The 17,838-nt window shown below is 36.8% G+C and overlaps 1 protein-coding gene across 1 annotated transcript in view; it reads left to right on the top strand.

Annotated features, from left to right (window-relative positions):
* LOC125663191 (serine-rich adhesin for platelets-like) overlaps positions 1 to 16,596 on the top strand; it is a 41,704-nt gene extending 25,108 nt beyond the window's left edge. The window contains exons 7-13 of the mRNA XM_056146034.1: positions 938 to 1,198; positions 6,193 to 6,453; positions 6,672 to 6,932; positions 7,858 to 8,235; positions 10,334 to 10,705; positions 11,137 to 11,400; positions 11,533 to 16,596. Coding sequence (XP_056002009.1) covers positions 938 to 1,198; positions 6,193 to 6,453; positions 6,672 to 6,932; positions 7,858 to 8,235; positions 10,334 to 10,705; positions 11,137 to 11,400; positions 11,533 to 15,176 — 5,441 coding nt within the window. The 3' untranslated portion in view covers positions 15,177 to 16,596. The remainder of the gene's footprint in view (positions 1 to 937; positions 1,199 to 6,192; positions 6,454 to 6,671; positions 6,933 to 7,857; positions 8,236 to 10,333; positions 10,706 to 11,136; positions 11,401 to 11,532) is intronic.
* Positions 16,597 to 17,838: the final 1,242 nt, after the last annotated feature.

Genomic DNA, 17,838 nt, shown 5'->3' with positions numbered 1-17,838 from the left:
CTTGGGAATAAGGTCTGTAGATGATAATTTGTATATGAAAGGTGAAGATAACGAACGGTGATCAATCTCATAACTTCCACAAGCAACACAAAATAGCTAGTTGGGCAAACACAGATTTATAAATCTATACAGGCTAATGACAATGAACATGATGCGCCAGGGATATCAACCATTTCATTTACAGTCAACATTTGTAAACTTTTATTCCCGTGACACTGTTCACTGGTTTTATTTGTAAAACAACATGACATTAGGACAAATATTATATGACATGTTTTATATCAATTGTTGGGCTATTCTATGTTCTCTGGTTAGGATTACAGATTTCTCTCTTTAACTGATCAGGATATAGTGCTCAGGGGGTATGTGAACGGTTAATATGACATACGTGTCCCTATTGTGTCAATGATTCCTCTTACCTTGTCACCACCACTCTTTTCAACTCCAGGAGTTTTTTTTTTATTTTATCCATCCATTTTATTCTTTCTTCACCTCTCTCTATCTCTCACTCATATGTATGCATTGCATTTATGCATGTGTACACTTATTTGTACAATTAAGTGGCATGAATTTTATCAAATACTTATATTAGAAATATGAATACCACGCATATGAACTTTTGCTTCCCCTTTCAATGATCTTAACCTTTTATATTACATTTACTGAAATACAATATCGACCCAATTGTCCAAGGAAGACATCATGCCTGAAAAGTTGAAAACAAGGAAAATGAATTGTAACAAAATCTTAATCAACCACCTTTGAAAAGGATCACTTTAAAACACCTTGACTGTAAGGCAATAACAATGGAACATAATAGCAACTATGACACATATACACATTGCTATCACTCTTGTCAATTTGCTACCAACTCCATTCTGTCTACAGTTGTTTATACGAATCCACAATTTTCTAAGAAATAAATTTCTTATTTCAGCCATACACATACCAACAACACAAACCATCGGTTCCTGTTCCTTTGTTTTCCATGGGACTAGTCTACACGGAGTGTCTTATTACAGTCTGACCACCATAACGGCGACCGAGTGTCGGACAAACTGCTTCAGTGATACCAGATGTAACGGTTACACCCACAAAAGTAGTACCGACAGGTGTAGATTGCACGAGACGACACAGTATCAGTCCATCTCCTGTTCTGATTGCTCGTTTTATTCCAAAGTCTGTGAAACAACCACAAGTAAGCAAAATATTCAAACGAGATGAATTCAAATTTTGAAGTTGTTGAATGCTGGTTGACTAAAACGAATATTATAAGAAAGCTATTCAGACCAGACACATCAAAATTTTGAATCTGTCAAATTATGACTTTCAAAGAGATTGTTGAAGACCCTTTAACTTATATTAACTAATTTGAAAGGAACCTAGATACTCTTTCTATCAATTGAACATACACATAACATTTTCTACTGTGTTGAATAATTGAAAAGAATTTGTGAAGATAATTGTGAATATTTGTCAGTTGTTTCCCCTATTTCAAACATAGGTGGCGCAAGACTCGTTTACGTCCTTGTTGACTTCCGGTGTACATAAGATTTATGAAAGATTGTAAGGTTTTTGTTGTGCAAATAGGGAGCGGGGATAGAATTCCCGAGATATGAAGCTTTTAAAAAATTCAATTGGTTCATTGTCATCATATGTGACAGCGACAACGATCGTTTTAAGTTCCACTCAGTGCCGTGCGCTATAAACTTCAGTCTTCAGTTCAGTCCGACTTCACAGATATCAGATGACGACTTTGTTGCAGAAAGTATTTACGGGGGGGGGGGGGTAAACATTTCCTCTGTAGATCGTAATATTCTACATGAATGTTTTATGCTGAAATTTTATCAATCCTTAGTGATACAGTCATGAATGATCTTATAATTATATGACTCTCACCCCCCCCTTCTAGATTAGATCTATAATCGAACAGGGGAAATTTGAGTCATCAATATATAAACGAAGTATGGTACAAAAATATATTACAGATGTCATTTAAAAATTAATTTTAGAGTTAACCAAGGTCGTCAAAATATGAATGAACGCGATTGCTAACAGCACCACCACCCCCCTTCCGTCGTCACTCGGTACGATGACGCGACTGTAATGGAGGGGTGGCTATAATCAGACTGTAACTGTAAGGCAGTGAATATTCCTAGGTCTTGTTTTCGTTTTTGATGACTGGATTGTAAATTAATTTCATCACTTTACTTTCATTGTTAATTTTGTTATAATTCAAAACGTGTTGTAAAATATTGTTTGAATTTCAGGGAAAACGAGTCTGGATTCTTCAATATAGTCAATACGTATGAAATTAATCAAAATATGGGATGAAATTGTCAAACTTTCATAACTTATCAAAGTTTCCATTACCATAGTTATGTTGTTATGTCATGTTTATCGACTGACCCACGGAAGTACAGTCCAATACGTCAAAGAAACGAATACCAGTCCTAGCTTATTTTAACTGTTGGCGCAAACCAGAATAAAAATGCATCTCAAGAGATTAAGATGTTTCTGAATTTTTTAGAAATAAAATTTGAATCATATCTCCTTTTTTTCAAAATTAAATGCAAATTAATAAAGCTATAAATTTATCCAAGTGAAGTAAATACAAATTTCACTGTCATATATACAATGTTGTGTTCATAATAAAAGCCACACATACCCCGGTAGACCTATTTTTCATTGTGGTTTTTATTTTTAAAAATCATTGCATTACGTTTTTCGTTTTTCAATATGCACTTGTAACTTTGATTTCAATCTGAAGTATGAACATTCAAATTGACCTTCAAATTGAAAAGTGTACTACATTTGTTAAGTGATGTTTTTTAGTATTAAATCATTCAGATCATGAACTGTCATGGTACATACATGTATACACGTGATAAATCCTTATACGTGAAAGTAAACACGGGTCAAATTATGTAGGCCTACATCAGTTTCCTGCAACACCATGGACAAACGTCATTTGGATACAACCATTCCTATACGCAGGATACAGTCGTGCTTTTCACGCAGAGTACAACCAACTCATAGTATATCAATCATAGTATATGGGTGGAGAAGTGAATTTAGAAGTTGAAAGAAAGCTTGAACTTCCGTCATAAACTTGCAATCCAAATTGTAATATTCAATTAAAATGTAGAAACTCGAAATTTTGAATCCTTATTGTACACCTAGCATATGGGGTAGTAAAATTTATTTGACCTGCCAATTTTTATGCTCTCGCTTGCCCTATGGACTAATAAAAAAGTTAATCGCAAGGACTGTTTACTTACCGTGACGTCATCACGTAAGTGATATAAGTTAAAACACGTAAATAAACTGTTAACTGTGAAGTTAAGGTATATGATATGTACTCTGTATACATATACATGTGTCTTCTCTATCGTGAATTTTATTTCATAAAGAGAAGTTATACATATACATTCATTATTAGTACACATTTTAACAGCTTAATAATAGAAATTCAGAGATATATGGATATATTTAATAATTGATATTCTTAATCCTCGATCGTGAGAGAGAGAAAGAAAGAGAGGGGGGGGTCCGCATCTTATTGTTTTAAACATATGCAATTCAACAACTTATAAAGAATTATGATGTATTGTATATTTTATATTCAACCTACTACTACTGTTAATTCTACTGTTTAAGCATGTAAACTTAATCACGAAGTAGTTTATAATGAAAAACGTTAAATGTGTAATGAATGTCTTTATTTAATCGATGTGACAGAGAAAATTCGGTTGCAGCTGAAACTCTCAACGTGCTTTCCTTTCCGTCCAGAGAGTCTTGCAATGCGTTTTCTAAGTTCGTCTCTAAGCGCAGTGAGGTCCTACGAACCATAATCCGTCGTCGTTACTAAATATTCAACAACTTTCTTATCTAAACGTGTCCTTCCGACGCTCTCTTAAATCTGAGGTTAGAAACGCCTTGGACGTTAACGGATCGTGTGCCACCTGTAATCAAGGGCGAGTAATTTGGAGTTTTATTTGCCATTGACAGTGATCCATCTGAATACTGTTACAACGAATATAATGGAGTTGGGTAAACACGAAACCCTGAACACATCAGAGGTGGTACAAGGTGTAAAGGAGGAGTAAGCATTCCCTCTCGACCGGTCAAGCCCGCCGTGAATCCGACATCTTCAAATAGAAATATAAGCATCATAGTTTATAATAAATATCACGAACTCTTTGAAAGAGACAATATTGCTAACAGTCAAAATAAATACCCTTGAAAACACACCAGATATGGGATCTGGTGCCTTCTAAAGGTAATCGTCAGCTGTTGAACAGTTGCACTCATCGTGAACCCTGCATTTCAAATCAAATTCAAAATGCTTATCTCGCCTTAATTTATAGCTTACGAGTCCTCATCCTTTTAGCCTTAAGTTTCCACGCTGAGTTTGGAAGTCATCACAATATTGTCTTCTTTCAAATTCCCTCACGCATTTGTCATATAAAGCCGTATTCATTTTAGTTCAATCTTTAGTTGCCTTGATTTCAATTAATCGGCCATTGTTAAAGATAATATGATTTAACTTACATTGATGAGTTTTGAATATGACCTTAAACTGAGGCCCCATGTCGCGGCGGCCGTTGAAACGTCAACGACCATCACTGGTGCGGTCTTGCGAGCTAAATATAGGTCTAAATATGTGAAATGGCACTACCAAACTGGTGACGTCTCAATATAAGTGAAAAATGCTCGACGGACATCAAACAAAAACACATTATACTCAACATTTTTGTTTTTTACTTTCTTTCGAGAATTTTTTTAATTATGGTTATGACGTCATAACATAAAGGTGACATACCACAGTATCAGATCCACTATTACCGCTTTGGGTCGAATAAGTGAGAAATTGTTAATGTGTCACCGCTGCCGTAACATAGAACCCCATTTTTAAGGCCATATCACATAGGTTCTCCATCGTCAACTTCCCACATTGATGTAGCAATATTCCATTATCACCTGCATATGGTGTTTATATATCTCAACTGATTCGATATGCAAGAGCTTGTTCTGGGTATAGTCAGTTTTTAAATCGAGGTAAGCTACTGACAAACAAGTTGATGGTACAGGGATTTCAACAGTCTCGGTTGAAGTCAGCATTTCGCAAATTCTATGGTCGTTATAACGATCTAGTTCGTCAATACAACCTCGCATTGGGTCAAATGTTGTCTGACGTGTTTCATACCGATTGTTAAGCCGTTCTTGGCACACTGATTTTGACTGCGGATATCTCCGTTTACCTAATCAGGATATAGGGCTCATGGCGGGTGTGACCGGTCAACAGGGGATGCTTACTCCTCCTAGGCACCTGATCCCACCTCTGGTGTGTCCAGGGGTCCGTGTTTGCCCAACTATCTATTTTGTATTGGTTGTAGGAGTTATGAGATTGATCACTGTTCGTTATCTTCACCTTTCATAGGAGGTATTTACTCCATTTTGATGTCATCAAACAAAGTATTCTCAACATATCAAGCATGCTTTAGCTCAACATCTGAAGTTTGATATTGTGACCATAAAAGCATATACCCCTTAGGGGATACTATTTCACTTAGCGTGATAACATGTTTTATTACGTCTGGAAGAGAGTAACTTTATTGTTTACATTCTGATGTCATAATCAGTGCTCTATAAGAGTTACCATTTTTACTAAGTTGAACTTTCAAAATTTGGTTAGTAATGTCGTTTCCAGTTAAACTGATTTCCGACCTTCATTGGTATGACCTTAACTTCAATGTTATCCACGCTGTGTGGGACACAAGCCTGCCAGAAAATTAAATGTGATAATTTACAAGCAGATATTTTTTTCCAGATATTGACCAAATATAATTTGGCTTACCGACTGACTGAAAGGTGAAACTTTCTCGCTAAGCGTCCTACATTAAAAGTAATAGACATGAGACACATAATACGGTTGGCGTTGGTATTATTACAGACGTCAATGCTACGGCTCTAAAGGTCATCCCTAGGTCAAATTGTACCGCGCTTAACGTAGAGCTGTTAACATTTCCAGATGAGTGGAAACGCCTGGAATGGAATGCAAATCAGCAAATCCAAACTCCCATGTATAATTGTACACAGACTGATAGGTCAAATTGATTTCCAAGTTGTATGCATTCTTGCAATTGCTTATCGAATACCATATCAACTGTCACTAATTGTTTATTGTAGCCATAGAAAATCCTACTACACAAGTATTTGATACTTGTACCTTTGTTTTCCGTGGGACTAGTCTACATGGAGTGTCCTATTACAGCCAGGTAACCGTGACAGCGACCGAGTGTCGGACAAACTGCTTCAGTGATACCAGATGTAACGGTTACACCCACAAAAGTAGTGTGGACAGGTGTAGATTGCACGAGACGACACAGTATCAGTCCACTTCCTGTTCCGCATGTTCCTTTTTCGACAAAGTCTGTGACACAACTACATGTAAGAGAGATACTTTCATCATATCGTTCAGAGTTAGAATATCAATAAAGGATCTCCAATGCAAGCTATACTCTTGTAACATGATATATCGTATCGTAAAATTACTTTCCTAGAAAAACTATTGAAATCAGAAAAAAATTATGAATTTGGAACCATCTTAACTATTATAAGTGTTTCCACAATTCATCAATCATGTGACAAAAGTATTCTAATTTTAGCAATAGAATCCCAAACATCACAACTCTCTGATTCCTGTATCTTTAATTCCCATGGGACAAATCAAAGCGGAGTGAATCCTTACGATCAACCTACCATGACAGCGACCGAGTGTCGGACAAACTGCTTCAGTGATTCCAGATGTAACGGTTACACCCACGAGAGTAGTACCAACTATTGTAGATTGCACGAGACGACACAGAATCAGTCCACTTCCTGTTCTGATTGCTCTTTCTTTTCCAAAGTCTGTGACACAATCACATGTAAGATCACGGAATGTTTAAGAGAGATATCTGAACTAATATTATTCCGAAGTATGTGACACAACCACAAATAAGAACGATATGATGTAAAACTTTTACGGTACCAATTTTGATGCACCAGATGCGCATTTTGACACATAATGTCTCTTCAGTGATGCTCAACCACATTTTGTGAAATCCGAAATAACAATACACTTTTAAGTGCTATTTTAGGGGTAAACATGGTGCCAAAAAGTGGAGTCAAATTTGTCTAAGGATAAGAACTATGCATGAGGGAGATAATATTTAATTTTGAAATGAATTTCTAAATTTTATCACAGGAATTGAATATACACCCGTATTTTCAAGCTAGTAACGAAGTACTTAGTTACTGGGCTGTAGAGACCCTCAGGGACTAACAGTCCACCAGCAGAGGCTTCGACACAGGGGTCACAATGTAAAACTTATACGGTACCAATTTTGATGCACCAGATGCGCATTGCGACAAATAATATCTCTTCAATGATGTTCAACACAAATGTTTGAAATCCGAAATAACAATAAACTTGTAAGAGCTATTTTAGGGAAATATCATATTATAGGCAAGTCCTATACTCAAGAATGTGTATTCTTTGTAGGATTTATGGGATTTGCCACTGTTCTTTACTAATATATTCACCTTTTTAATATTACCGTTCTGTAATAAGACATAGTTACAATATTTCACTGTTGAAAATGTAGCAAAATTTTGACATCATGTTGTTTCCGGGGGTCCGTGTTTCCCATTGTCTTGACATCGTGTTGTTCCCGGGGTACGTGTTTCCCATTGTCTTGATTTTGTATTCGTTGTGGAACTCTCGCCGTTCATTGTTTCCTTATATCTATGAAATCAGAAAATTTTGTACCTTAGAAATGTATGAAACGTGTAGCCTTTATCTTTATCTAGTACCGACAACAGCAAGTCATGAGCCTCCTGACTGTTTGGTGACATCATTCATTGATCATGGTTCGGGCACAAATGGTTTTAATGATCGAACTATTTCTGTGACGAATTCTTCATCTGACTGTCAAACATTGTGCGAAAACAATTCAAATTGTCGAGTTTTTGTTTTTGAAAACGGAAACGGCACATGCAGTCTAAATACAAAGGACATGGTATGGCAAACTCTCTCGCAGTCTACATGTGAAGAACAATGCCGAAACGATGAGACTTGCAAAGGTTATTCCTACAAAACTAGCACACATGCATGTGCCCTTGGTAACCTGGATGTTTCCCGATACGGAAGCCAATCCATCAACTTCTTTGCAAAGAAGTGCGGATCAGGTAGGATTTCGTATCATACTGTCTGGATTGTTTCATACCGATTATTAGGCCATTCTGACACACTGATTTTGGCGACGGATAACTCCGTTTACCTGATCAAGATATAAGACTCACGGCGTGTGATTCTTACTCCTCATAATCACCTAATCCCACCTCTGGTATATACAGGGGTCCGTGTTTGCAAACTTTTTGTGTCGTATTGCTTGTGAGAGAAGATTAATCACTTTTCCTTATCTTCGGCTTTCAATACGCACAATAGTAATATATTAAAACACAGTTATAACGAAACTCCATGTAGCGACAAAGCAGCTACAATCGTCAGATATCATAATAGACTTTAACCATGTCACAGTCATTGATACGCTACAACCACCTTCATTTTATATGTTTTATACTGCAATAAAAATTTCATTAGTATATTTATCTCAATATCCAATCATAAAACAAACATTTTAAAGAGGTATGAATATCAATAGAAACAACATATTCATGGGCAATTTAGTATACCCTGCAAACAACGCTTGGAGCTACATAGCAATCAGCAGGTGTTCGAGCATTCAAGTTTGATTGAAAGATATATCTGCTATATAACTTTGTAAAGGAAAGGAATTAAATGCTTGCAGTATGCACAAATGTAGCACAACATAACCAAATCGTGTATCGTGATAATGAACATATTTTCTTTCACTACCATTGTTACAACTCAACTTTATAGCTTCTCCATCGTCAATTTCCCATATTTATGTACATGTAGCAATATTCCATTATCACCTGTATATGGTGTTTATATTTCTCAACTGATTCGATATGCAAGAGCTTGTTCTGCGTATAGTCAGTTTTTAAATCGAGGCAAGCTACTGACAAACAAGTTGATGGTACAGGGATTTCAACAGTCTCGATTGAAATCAGCATTTCGCAAATTCTATGGTCGTTATAACGATCTAGTTCGTCAATACAACCTATCATTTGGTCAAATGCTGTCTGACGTGTTTCATACCGGTTGTCAGGCCGTTCTTGTCACACAGATTTTAACTACGGATAACTCCGTTTACCTGGTCAGGATATAGGGCTCACAGCGGGTGTGACCGGCCGACAGGGGATGCTTACTCCTCCTAGGCACCTGATTCCACCTCGTGTGTGTCCAGGGGTCCGTGTTTGACCAACTATCTATTTTGTATTGCTTGTAGGTGTTATGAGATTGATCACTGTTCGTTATCTTCGCTTTTTATTAATATTATTATCCGCGCCATAACAGTGTAACGAGGATATTTTGTCACTATCCTATGTACAAAGCTTATTAATACACATATTGATTACATGAACTATTTTGAGGGCAATATGGTTAAAATCATCTTCGATGTTGTAAATCTGACTTCGATATGGATATCAGTGTGATGCCTTGATATTAGATGCACTGATTGTTCCGTCCATTGTCCACTAATCTAGCTGTCACAAAGTTAGACCTATGAAGTAAGAGCCACTTCTAAATTAGGAGATTTTGTTATTCCAATGATTACTGGAACGCGGGGTATTTGGTTGTTAATGTATCGTGGAAAAATCCAGCGACGTTCACCTTTAATATTAAGTGTTTACTGAAGGAGCAGTTGCTAAGGATAATGTCAAAACCGGGGCTTCAGTACATACAGTCAATGGTAGAAGTAAACGGTCTTTTGCACTAGACATTCATCACGCAGATGTCATGTAGTGGTATACACTGTTAGGATCATCAGTGTATTGACTTGTATAGATCTAAGCTTGAATACAAGACTTCGCAAACTTTGAAATTGCATGACACGGATTGAAATAGTAGAGTTTCATTAATAATATTGGCACACTGATTTTGACTACGGATAACTCCGTTTACCTGATCAGGATATAGGGCTCACGGCGGGTGTGACCGGTTGACAGGGATGCTTACTCCTCCTAGGCACCTTATCCCACCTCTGGTGTCTCCAGGGGTCCGTGTTTGTCCAACTATTTATTTTACAATGCTTATAGGAGTCATGACATTGATCACTGTTCGTCATCTTTACCTTTCATGCATATACTCTGATTTCATAGTTTTATGCTATAGTTATCTTGTATTGTCACACTTTAGAAATACATCCAACCACTTGCCACGGTGCATCATATTTTCAATTTGGACCTTATCATAGAGTGCAAAGAGATGAAACGCAACATTCATCGAATTCCTTCATGCACTGCAGAAGTGCGTGTCTTAATGACGTCAGCTGTAGAGATTACAGATACAACAAGACGGGTAGAGCGTGCAGATTAAGCGCAACCGAATTTATGGGAAGAATCGCAAGATCCCTGCTGAAGTGTGAGATGATGTGCTCGGAAGATATTCATTGTTTTAGCTACTACTTCAAAACTGATACTAAACGATGTCGGATGAGCTACTTGAATACTAGTATGGAGGTGTCCTGGTGTGACTCATGCATGTTCTCTGTCAAACAATGTGTTCATGGTGCGTACTGAATCTTGTTGCATGTTTATTTGCAAGCTATATATTTCCCGCCAGGTTTACTTGCTCTGACCCAACGCGACGCAAATCCCTTTTTATTTCTTCTATGCCATGCTGATGTACACAATTTTCATAACAATCCACTGACGAACATAGAAACACTGTGACAATTTGTTTTTATTAAGTTTATGTTAAGTTTCCACCATAAAATCTCCATGACTCTACCAATATTACAAGAAATTTAATTCACATGACAAGCATCTTGAATGAATTATATTGTGCTTTGAAATACCAAGTTTTGAAGATGGTGATTGCCTGTTGTTTACTACACGATCCCAGATTCGAAATCTAAGCAACTATAAAACATCCACATCCTCAATTCTTACTCAATCCTCCTACATGTGATGAAAATTTTCCTTAATATTTTGTTTTAGAAAATTCATCATATTTGCTGAACACCACGGCCCCAGAGGTCTGCTATGACTATTATACAATTGGAATGGGAATATCATCAACCTATTCTGTTCTACATGCCTCCACATGGACAGAGTGTGAAATGCATTGCTCCAATAATGACAATTGCAATAGTTACCAATATAATAAGAACGGAAGCAATGCTTGTCTCCTTAGTCAACATACCACTCCGAATGCCAGCTGCCCTTCGTGTAGCTTTGCATTTAAACGCCCCTGTGAGATAAGTATGTAGACTCGTATTTACATTCTTTTTCTTTTTTCTTTTAGATTGTTTGCTGATAGTTTTTTCCTCTCCGTACTTATCCAAAATGTTAAAATTGATTGTAATACAGTGCATATACATTTTATTATTTCAGCAACATCCATATCAACGGCATATTCAAAAGAATCAACTGATGAATATCCATTTACCTCTATGAATTCAAATACAAGAACTCAAACTTCAACGACTTCAGAGGGACCCCCTTCACTCTCTTCAGAAACAACACCTTCTTTACAAGATTTTCCTCCGACATCCAGCAATTCATTTAAAGCCAAAACTTCAGCAACATTGGCAAAATCGTCCTCTGATCTAGAACCACAACTTTCCTCACAAGAATCGACCCAAGGTTATCCTTCGACAATTACCAACTCATATACAACTCAAAGTTCAACTAATTCAGAGGACATGTCTACTGATTTAGAAACAACAGAATCTATATCATATACACCATTAACTTTTTCACAGGAATCAACACAAGAATATCCACCACAATCTACGAATTCATATACAACCCAAAGTTCAACTGTGTCAGACATAATATCTCCTGATGTAGATTCAACGCCATTTATATCATATTTACCAACAACGTCCTCACAGGAATCAACACAAGATTCTTCATCAGTATTTACCAATTCATATACACCTCAAAGTTCAACTAACTCCGAGAATTTGTCTCCTGGTTTAGAAACAACACAATATATATCACATTCATCAACAGCTCCTTCACAGACATCAACACAAGATTCTGCGTCAGTATCTACCAATTCATATACAACTCAAAGTTCACCTAACTCCGAGAGTTTGTCTCCTGATTTAGAAACAACACAATATATATCACATTCATCAACAGCCCGTTCACAGAAATCAACACAAGATTCTGCATCAGTATCTACCGATTCATATATAACTCAACGTTCAACTAACTCCGAGAATATGTCTCCTGATTTAGAAACAACACAATATATATCACATTTAACAACAGTTTCTTCCCAGGAATCAACACAAGATTCTTCGTCTGTATCTACCAATTCATATACAACTCAAAGTTCACCTACCTCCGAGAACTTGTCTCCTGATTTAGAAACAACACAATTTATATCACATTTAACAACAGCTCCTTCACAGAAATCAACACAAGATTCTACGTCCGTATATACCAATTCATATACAACTCAAAGTTCACCTACCTCCGAGAGTTTGTCTCCTGATTTAGAAACAACTCAATCTATATCATATTTACCAACAGCTTCTTCACAGGAATCAACACAAGATTCTGCATCAGTATCTACCAATTCATATACACCTCAAAGTTCACCTAACTCCGAGAGTTTGTCTCCTGATTCAGAAACAACACAATCTATACCATATTTTACGACAGTTTCTTCACAGGAATCAACACAAGATTTTGCATCAACTTTTACCAATTCATATACAACTCAAACTTCAACTAACTCCGAGAGTTTGTCTCCTGATTCAGAAACAACACAATCTCTATCATATTTAACAACAGTTTCTTCCCAGGAATCAACACAAGATTCTTCGTCAGTATCTACCAATTCATATACAACTCAAAGTTCACCTACCTCCGAGAACTTGTCTCCTGATTTAAAAACAACACAATTTATATCATATTTAACAACAGCTCCTTCACAGAAATCAACACAAGATCCTGTGTCCGTATATACCAATTCATATACACCTCAAAGTTCACCTAACTCCGAGAGTTTGTCTCCTGATTCAGAAACAACACAATCTATACCATATTTTACGACAGTTTCTTCACAGGAATCAACACAAGATTTTGCATCAACTTTTACCAATTCATATACAACTCAAGCTTCAACTAACTCCGAGAGTTTGTCTCCTGATTCAAAAACAACACAATCTCTATCATATTTAGCAACAGCTCTTTCACAGACATCAACACAAAATTATCCAACAGTATCTACCAATTCATATACAACTCAAAGTTCAACTAACTCCGAGAATATGTCTCCTGATTTAGAAACAACACAATATATATCACATTTAACAACAGTTTCTTCCCAGGAATCAACACAAGATTCTTCGTCAGTATCTACCAATTCAAATACAACTCAAAGTTCACCTACCTCCGAGAGTTTGTCTCCTAATTTGGAAACAACTCAATCTATATCATATTTACCAACAGCTTCTTCACAGGAATCAACACAAGATTCTGCATCAGTATCTACCAATTCATATACACCTGAAAGTTCAACTAACTCCGAGAATGTGTCTCCTGATTCAGAAACAACACAATTTATATCATATTTACCAACAGCTCTTTCACAGGAATCAACACAAGATTATCCAACAGTATCTACCAATTCATATACTACTCAAAGTTTACCCACCTCCGAGAATGTGTCTCCTGATTTAGAAACAACACAATATATATCATATTTAACAACAACTCCTTCACAGGAATCAACAGAAGCTTCTTTGCCAGTATCTACCAATTCGTATACTACTCAAAGTTCAACCAATTCCGAGAATATGTCCCCTTATCTAGAAACAACACAATCTATATCATATTTACCAACAACTTCCTCACAGGAATCAACAAAAGATTCTTCATCAACATCTACCAATTCGGATTTAACTCCTGACCTTTCAACGACAACATTTTCTACATACATATTAACACGTTCTTCACAAGAATCAACGCAAGATTTTCCATCAATAACAACAAATGTGTATACAACAAGTCAAACACCAACTAATTCGGAGGACCAGTCTCCTGATCTGAAGACGACACAAACTGCATTATATCCGTTAATAGCTTCTTCCCAAGAATCAACACACGATTCACTGTCGACTTTTACCAATTCATATGCGACAACTCAAACTTTGAATCACTCTGAAGATTCACACTTTTCATCAGAAACAACAGAATCTGCAACACGTGCATTAATAACAGAATCTGCAACACGTGCATCAACAACTGAATCTGCAACACGTGCATCAACAACAGAATCTGCAACACGTACATCAACAACAGAATCTGCAACACGTGCATCAACAACAGAATCTGCAACACGTGCATCAACAACAGAATATGTAGGGCAAGTATCAACAGAAAAAAGCGTCAGTTCACAACATTTATCAAAAACCACCAACTCATTTACAACTACCAATCCTGTACCCGTTTCGAACGATTTGCATCCTACTTCAGACACAAGACAACCTACAACATATGAGGCAACAGTCACAATTTCCAGTTCACAAGATTCCTCTCAAAATCCCCTTTTCATATCCACGAATTCATATTCGACAACTCAAACTGAAGCTATTCTAGAAACAGTATTCTCTGATGCACAGACGACAAAATCTGTATCACAGACGTCAACAGAAAGAGACACCGCTACACAAGGTTATGCAGAGGTCAAACAAATATCAAATGGGACTGTCAAATGTACCTGTATCTGTCAACATAACAACTACACTTTAGAAGAAGCGATTGAGTTAAGGAAGCAAACATTACTTGTCAAGAAAACACAATTGTCATCAACGATCAGGAAACTCACAAGTGCCCCGGATGTCCGTCATTCCTCTGCCGTGATGGGTAAACTAGGCATCGCTGTCATAGGCATGGTGGCCGGTCTCCTTACTTTTGCAGACATTTGTTCTGTATCGTTATTCATCTGTAATGTTTTTAAAAAGCATGTTAAATGTCAGTTGATGAGTAAAGACGAAGAAAAATCACGCATGGTATAATATACCTTATGCTGGTTTTGTGAATATTTGTTTTTTCTCTTCTTTAATGAAGAAGGAACAGTTCGACTATTTTTTGTTGCGAGTGTTGTACATTACAGAGATCAACAGTCGATATTTATCATAGCAGTTAACATTTTTCAAAGCATTTATCGAGTGGTTAACTCTGAACGTTTTACTCACAAACTGAATGCATGTGTTAAGTACTTTTATGTTAAGTTTGTGAGTAAAATGTCCAGTTTAGTTGCACATCGAAAAATTCTTCAAAAAGAATGTTTGGTTCTTGTAATTCCAATTGGTTCACTGTATTAACAATTTCGAATATTTGTTCGTATTGTTTCTTGCTTAACGTCCCTCTTGAAAATTTATCACTCATAAGAAAACGTCATCAAGACCGGTGATGGGCTTCAAATTTAGGCCTACACTCGGCGCTTATGGCCATTGAGCAGTGGGGGTTCTTTAGCGTGCCACATCTACTGTGACACGGGACATCCGTTTTAAGATAATCTCCGAGGACCCGTGACATTCACACCTGATGTCGAGCGTTTGACGATGGAACTGGCACTACCTGTTTAAACGACTTAGGTCTGTCGCGGCCGGGATTCGAATCCCGACCTTCCGCATGCGGGTCGAACGCTCTACCTCTAGAACACCGCGACGGTCTAATATTTGAATAGTTTCCCGCAATATATCATCTGTTTCCTGGCGCGTATGAATACATTGCCTTCTCGGATTTATTGAATATCTGTAAATCTCGTTCAGCTTTATTTTTGTCCATTCAAAACAATTTTGATAAATAACATTGGAATTATACTGTAGAAAATAAGACTAGAATATCTTAGAGATCAATGCAAGTTTATATAAATTGTAGACATCGATATTTGATTGTATATTTTGTAGACATCGATATTTGATTGTATATTTTGGAGATCGATATTTGATTGTATATTGTGGAGATCGATACTTGATTGTATGTAGGGAAGATCGATACCAGATTGTATGTTGTGGAGATCGATACTTGACTGTACATTGCAGAGATAGATACTTGATTGTATATTGTTAAGATCGATACTTGACTGTATATTGTGGAGATCGATACCTGATTGTATATCGTGAAGATCGATATTTCATTGAATATTGTGGAGATCGATACTTGATTGTATATTGTGGAGATCGATATTTGACTGTATATTGTGAAGATCGATACTTGGCTGTGTATCAATTTTGGACCGTATATCATACCCGAAAGACCTGTTATTTTCATTGATACTGTCAGGCGCTTGGAGTAGGAACTATCAATAAGGTGACTAAATATCAAATACATTTAGATCAACTTATTCACTATTTCAGGTATTGCTTATTCTAAGGATATTTCATTTAATGTTATACAGCATTTGTAAATAAAATTATTTTTCTTACAGTTGCTAGTCTTGCGCATTCTTCATAATTATAGTCTAAGAATATAGAATAATAATGATATAAAAAAAAAACACTGCATGACACATACGTTAGGTATTCCAACACTATAAATGATATTATATATGCATAAGTAAATAGAATATACATGTATCTTTTTAAATTGATATCTTAATAACAAACAAACAAAAAATAAACTAAGAGAGACTTCTTTTTTTTTCTTTTTTGCACTTTTGAAACGGTGCAAGATTTTTGGTGTACACTGCGTCAAATTCCAAATAATCATGAAAAACCAGCATGTGACCATGTAAGAAATGTCCAGTGTCTCCCTGTACAGCTATCAACACATGGTACATATACAGGCAAGAAACGCGATGACAGCACAGAGGCTCGCCCCAATCGTAACTACTCGGCTATTTCCGTAACCGCAAATGAACCTCGTATGTGGATCGACGCCATCAGAATTGGTTGTTACGTATACATAAACGTAACTTTGACGTCACAGTCGTACGTTACACTATGAAAAGTGAACTTTCAAATGCATCTAAGATATTATACACATCTAAGGTATTGTACCACTATTAATTTCCACTTACATGTTATGCATTGGAGTGAATAAGACGTTAATGATACCAAAACTGAATCGGTTGTGAAAATATAAATAACATATTATTCAGGGATTCGGTTCTGGCCTTTTAACTCTCATCCACGGGCTCGCTTCCGGCGAAGAAATGCATCGATTTGATGCAATTCTTGCGCCGATCCACGTCCGAGTCTTCTTACCGGTTACGCAAACTCCCCGTCGAGGCCTCATTACGTCACCTACGAGCTTGTGAGCAAACGAACTCTGGTGGAAGTTTGACCGGTTACGGAAAAAGACGAGCGCGTGATCCGATTGAGGCTCGCCCAAGTGAACAAACGTTTGGGAGATGCAACCCTTGCACCTTTATAAAACGTAATCCTCTAATTATGTCGCTGAGAATGATTGCTGTCAAAACACGGATGATACACAAAACCTGATACAAGGACGCGCACAGGTTCAGTGCATTTAGTTGGTATATAAGCAGAATGCAGGTGCGAAAAATCGAGGATGGAAAATAGCCTGTATTAAAATATTGTAAACAATGTAATTTGCTGGGGTGGTGGGGTGGGGGTGGGGTCCAAATGGGATATTCTTATTTCGCTATTAGAGTTACAAATTTCTAGACAAGCAACTGTTCATGAATTTCAGATGAAGAAGTTGTCTTCG

Source organism: Ostrea edulis, chromosome 8, assembly GCF_947568905.1.
Source record: "Ostrea edulis chromosome 8, xbOstEdul1.1, whole genome shotgun sequence".
Taxonomy (NCBI): Eukaryota; Metazoa; Mollusca; class Bivalvia; order Ostreida; family Ostreidae; genus Ostrea; species Ostrea edulis.
This window is presented reverse-complemented; position numbering and strand designations above follow the sequence as displayed.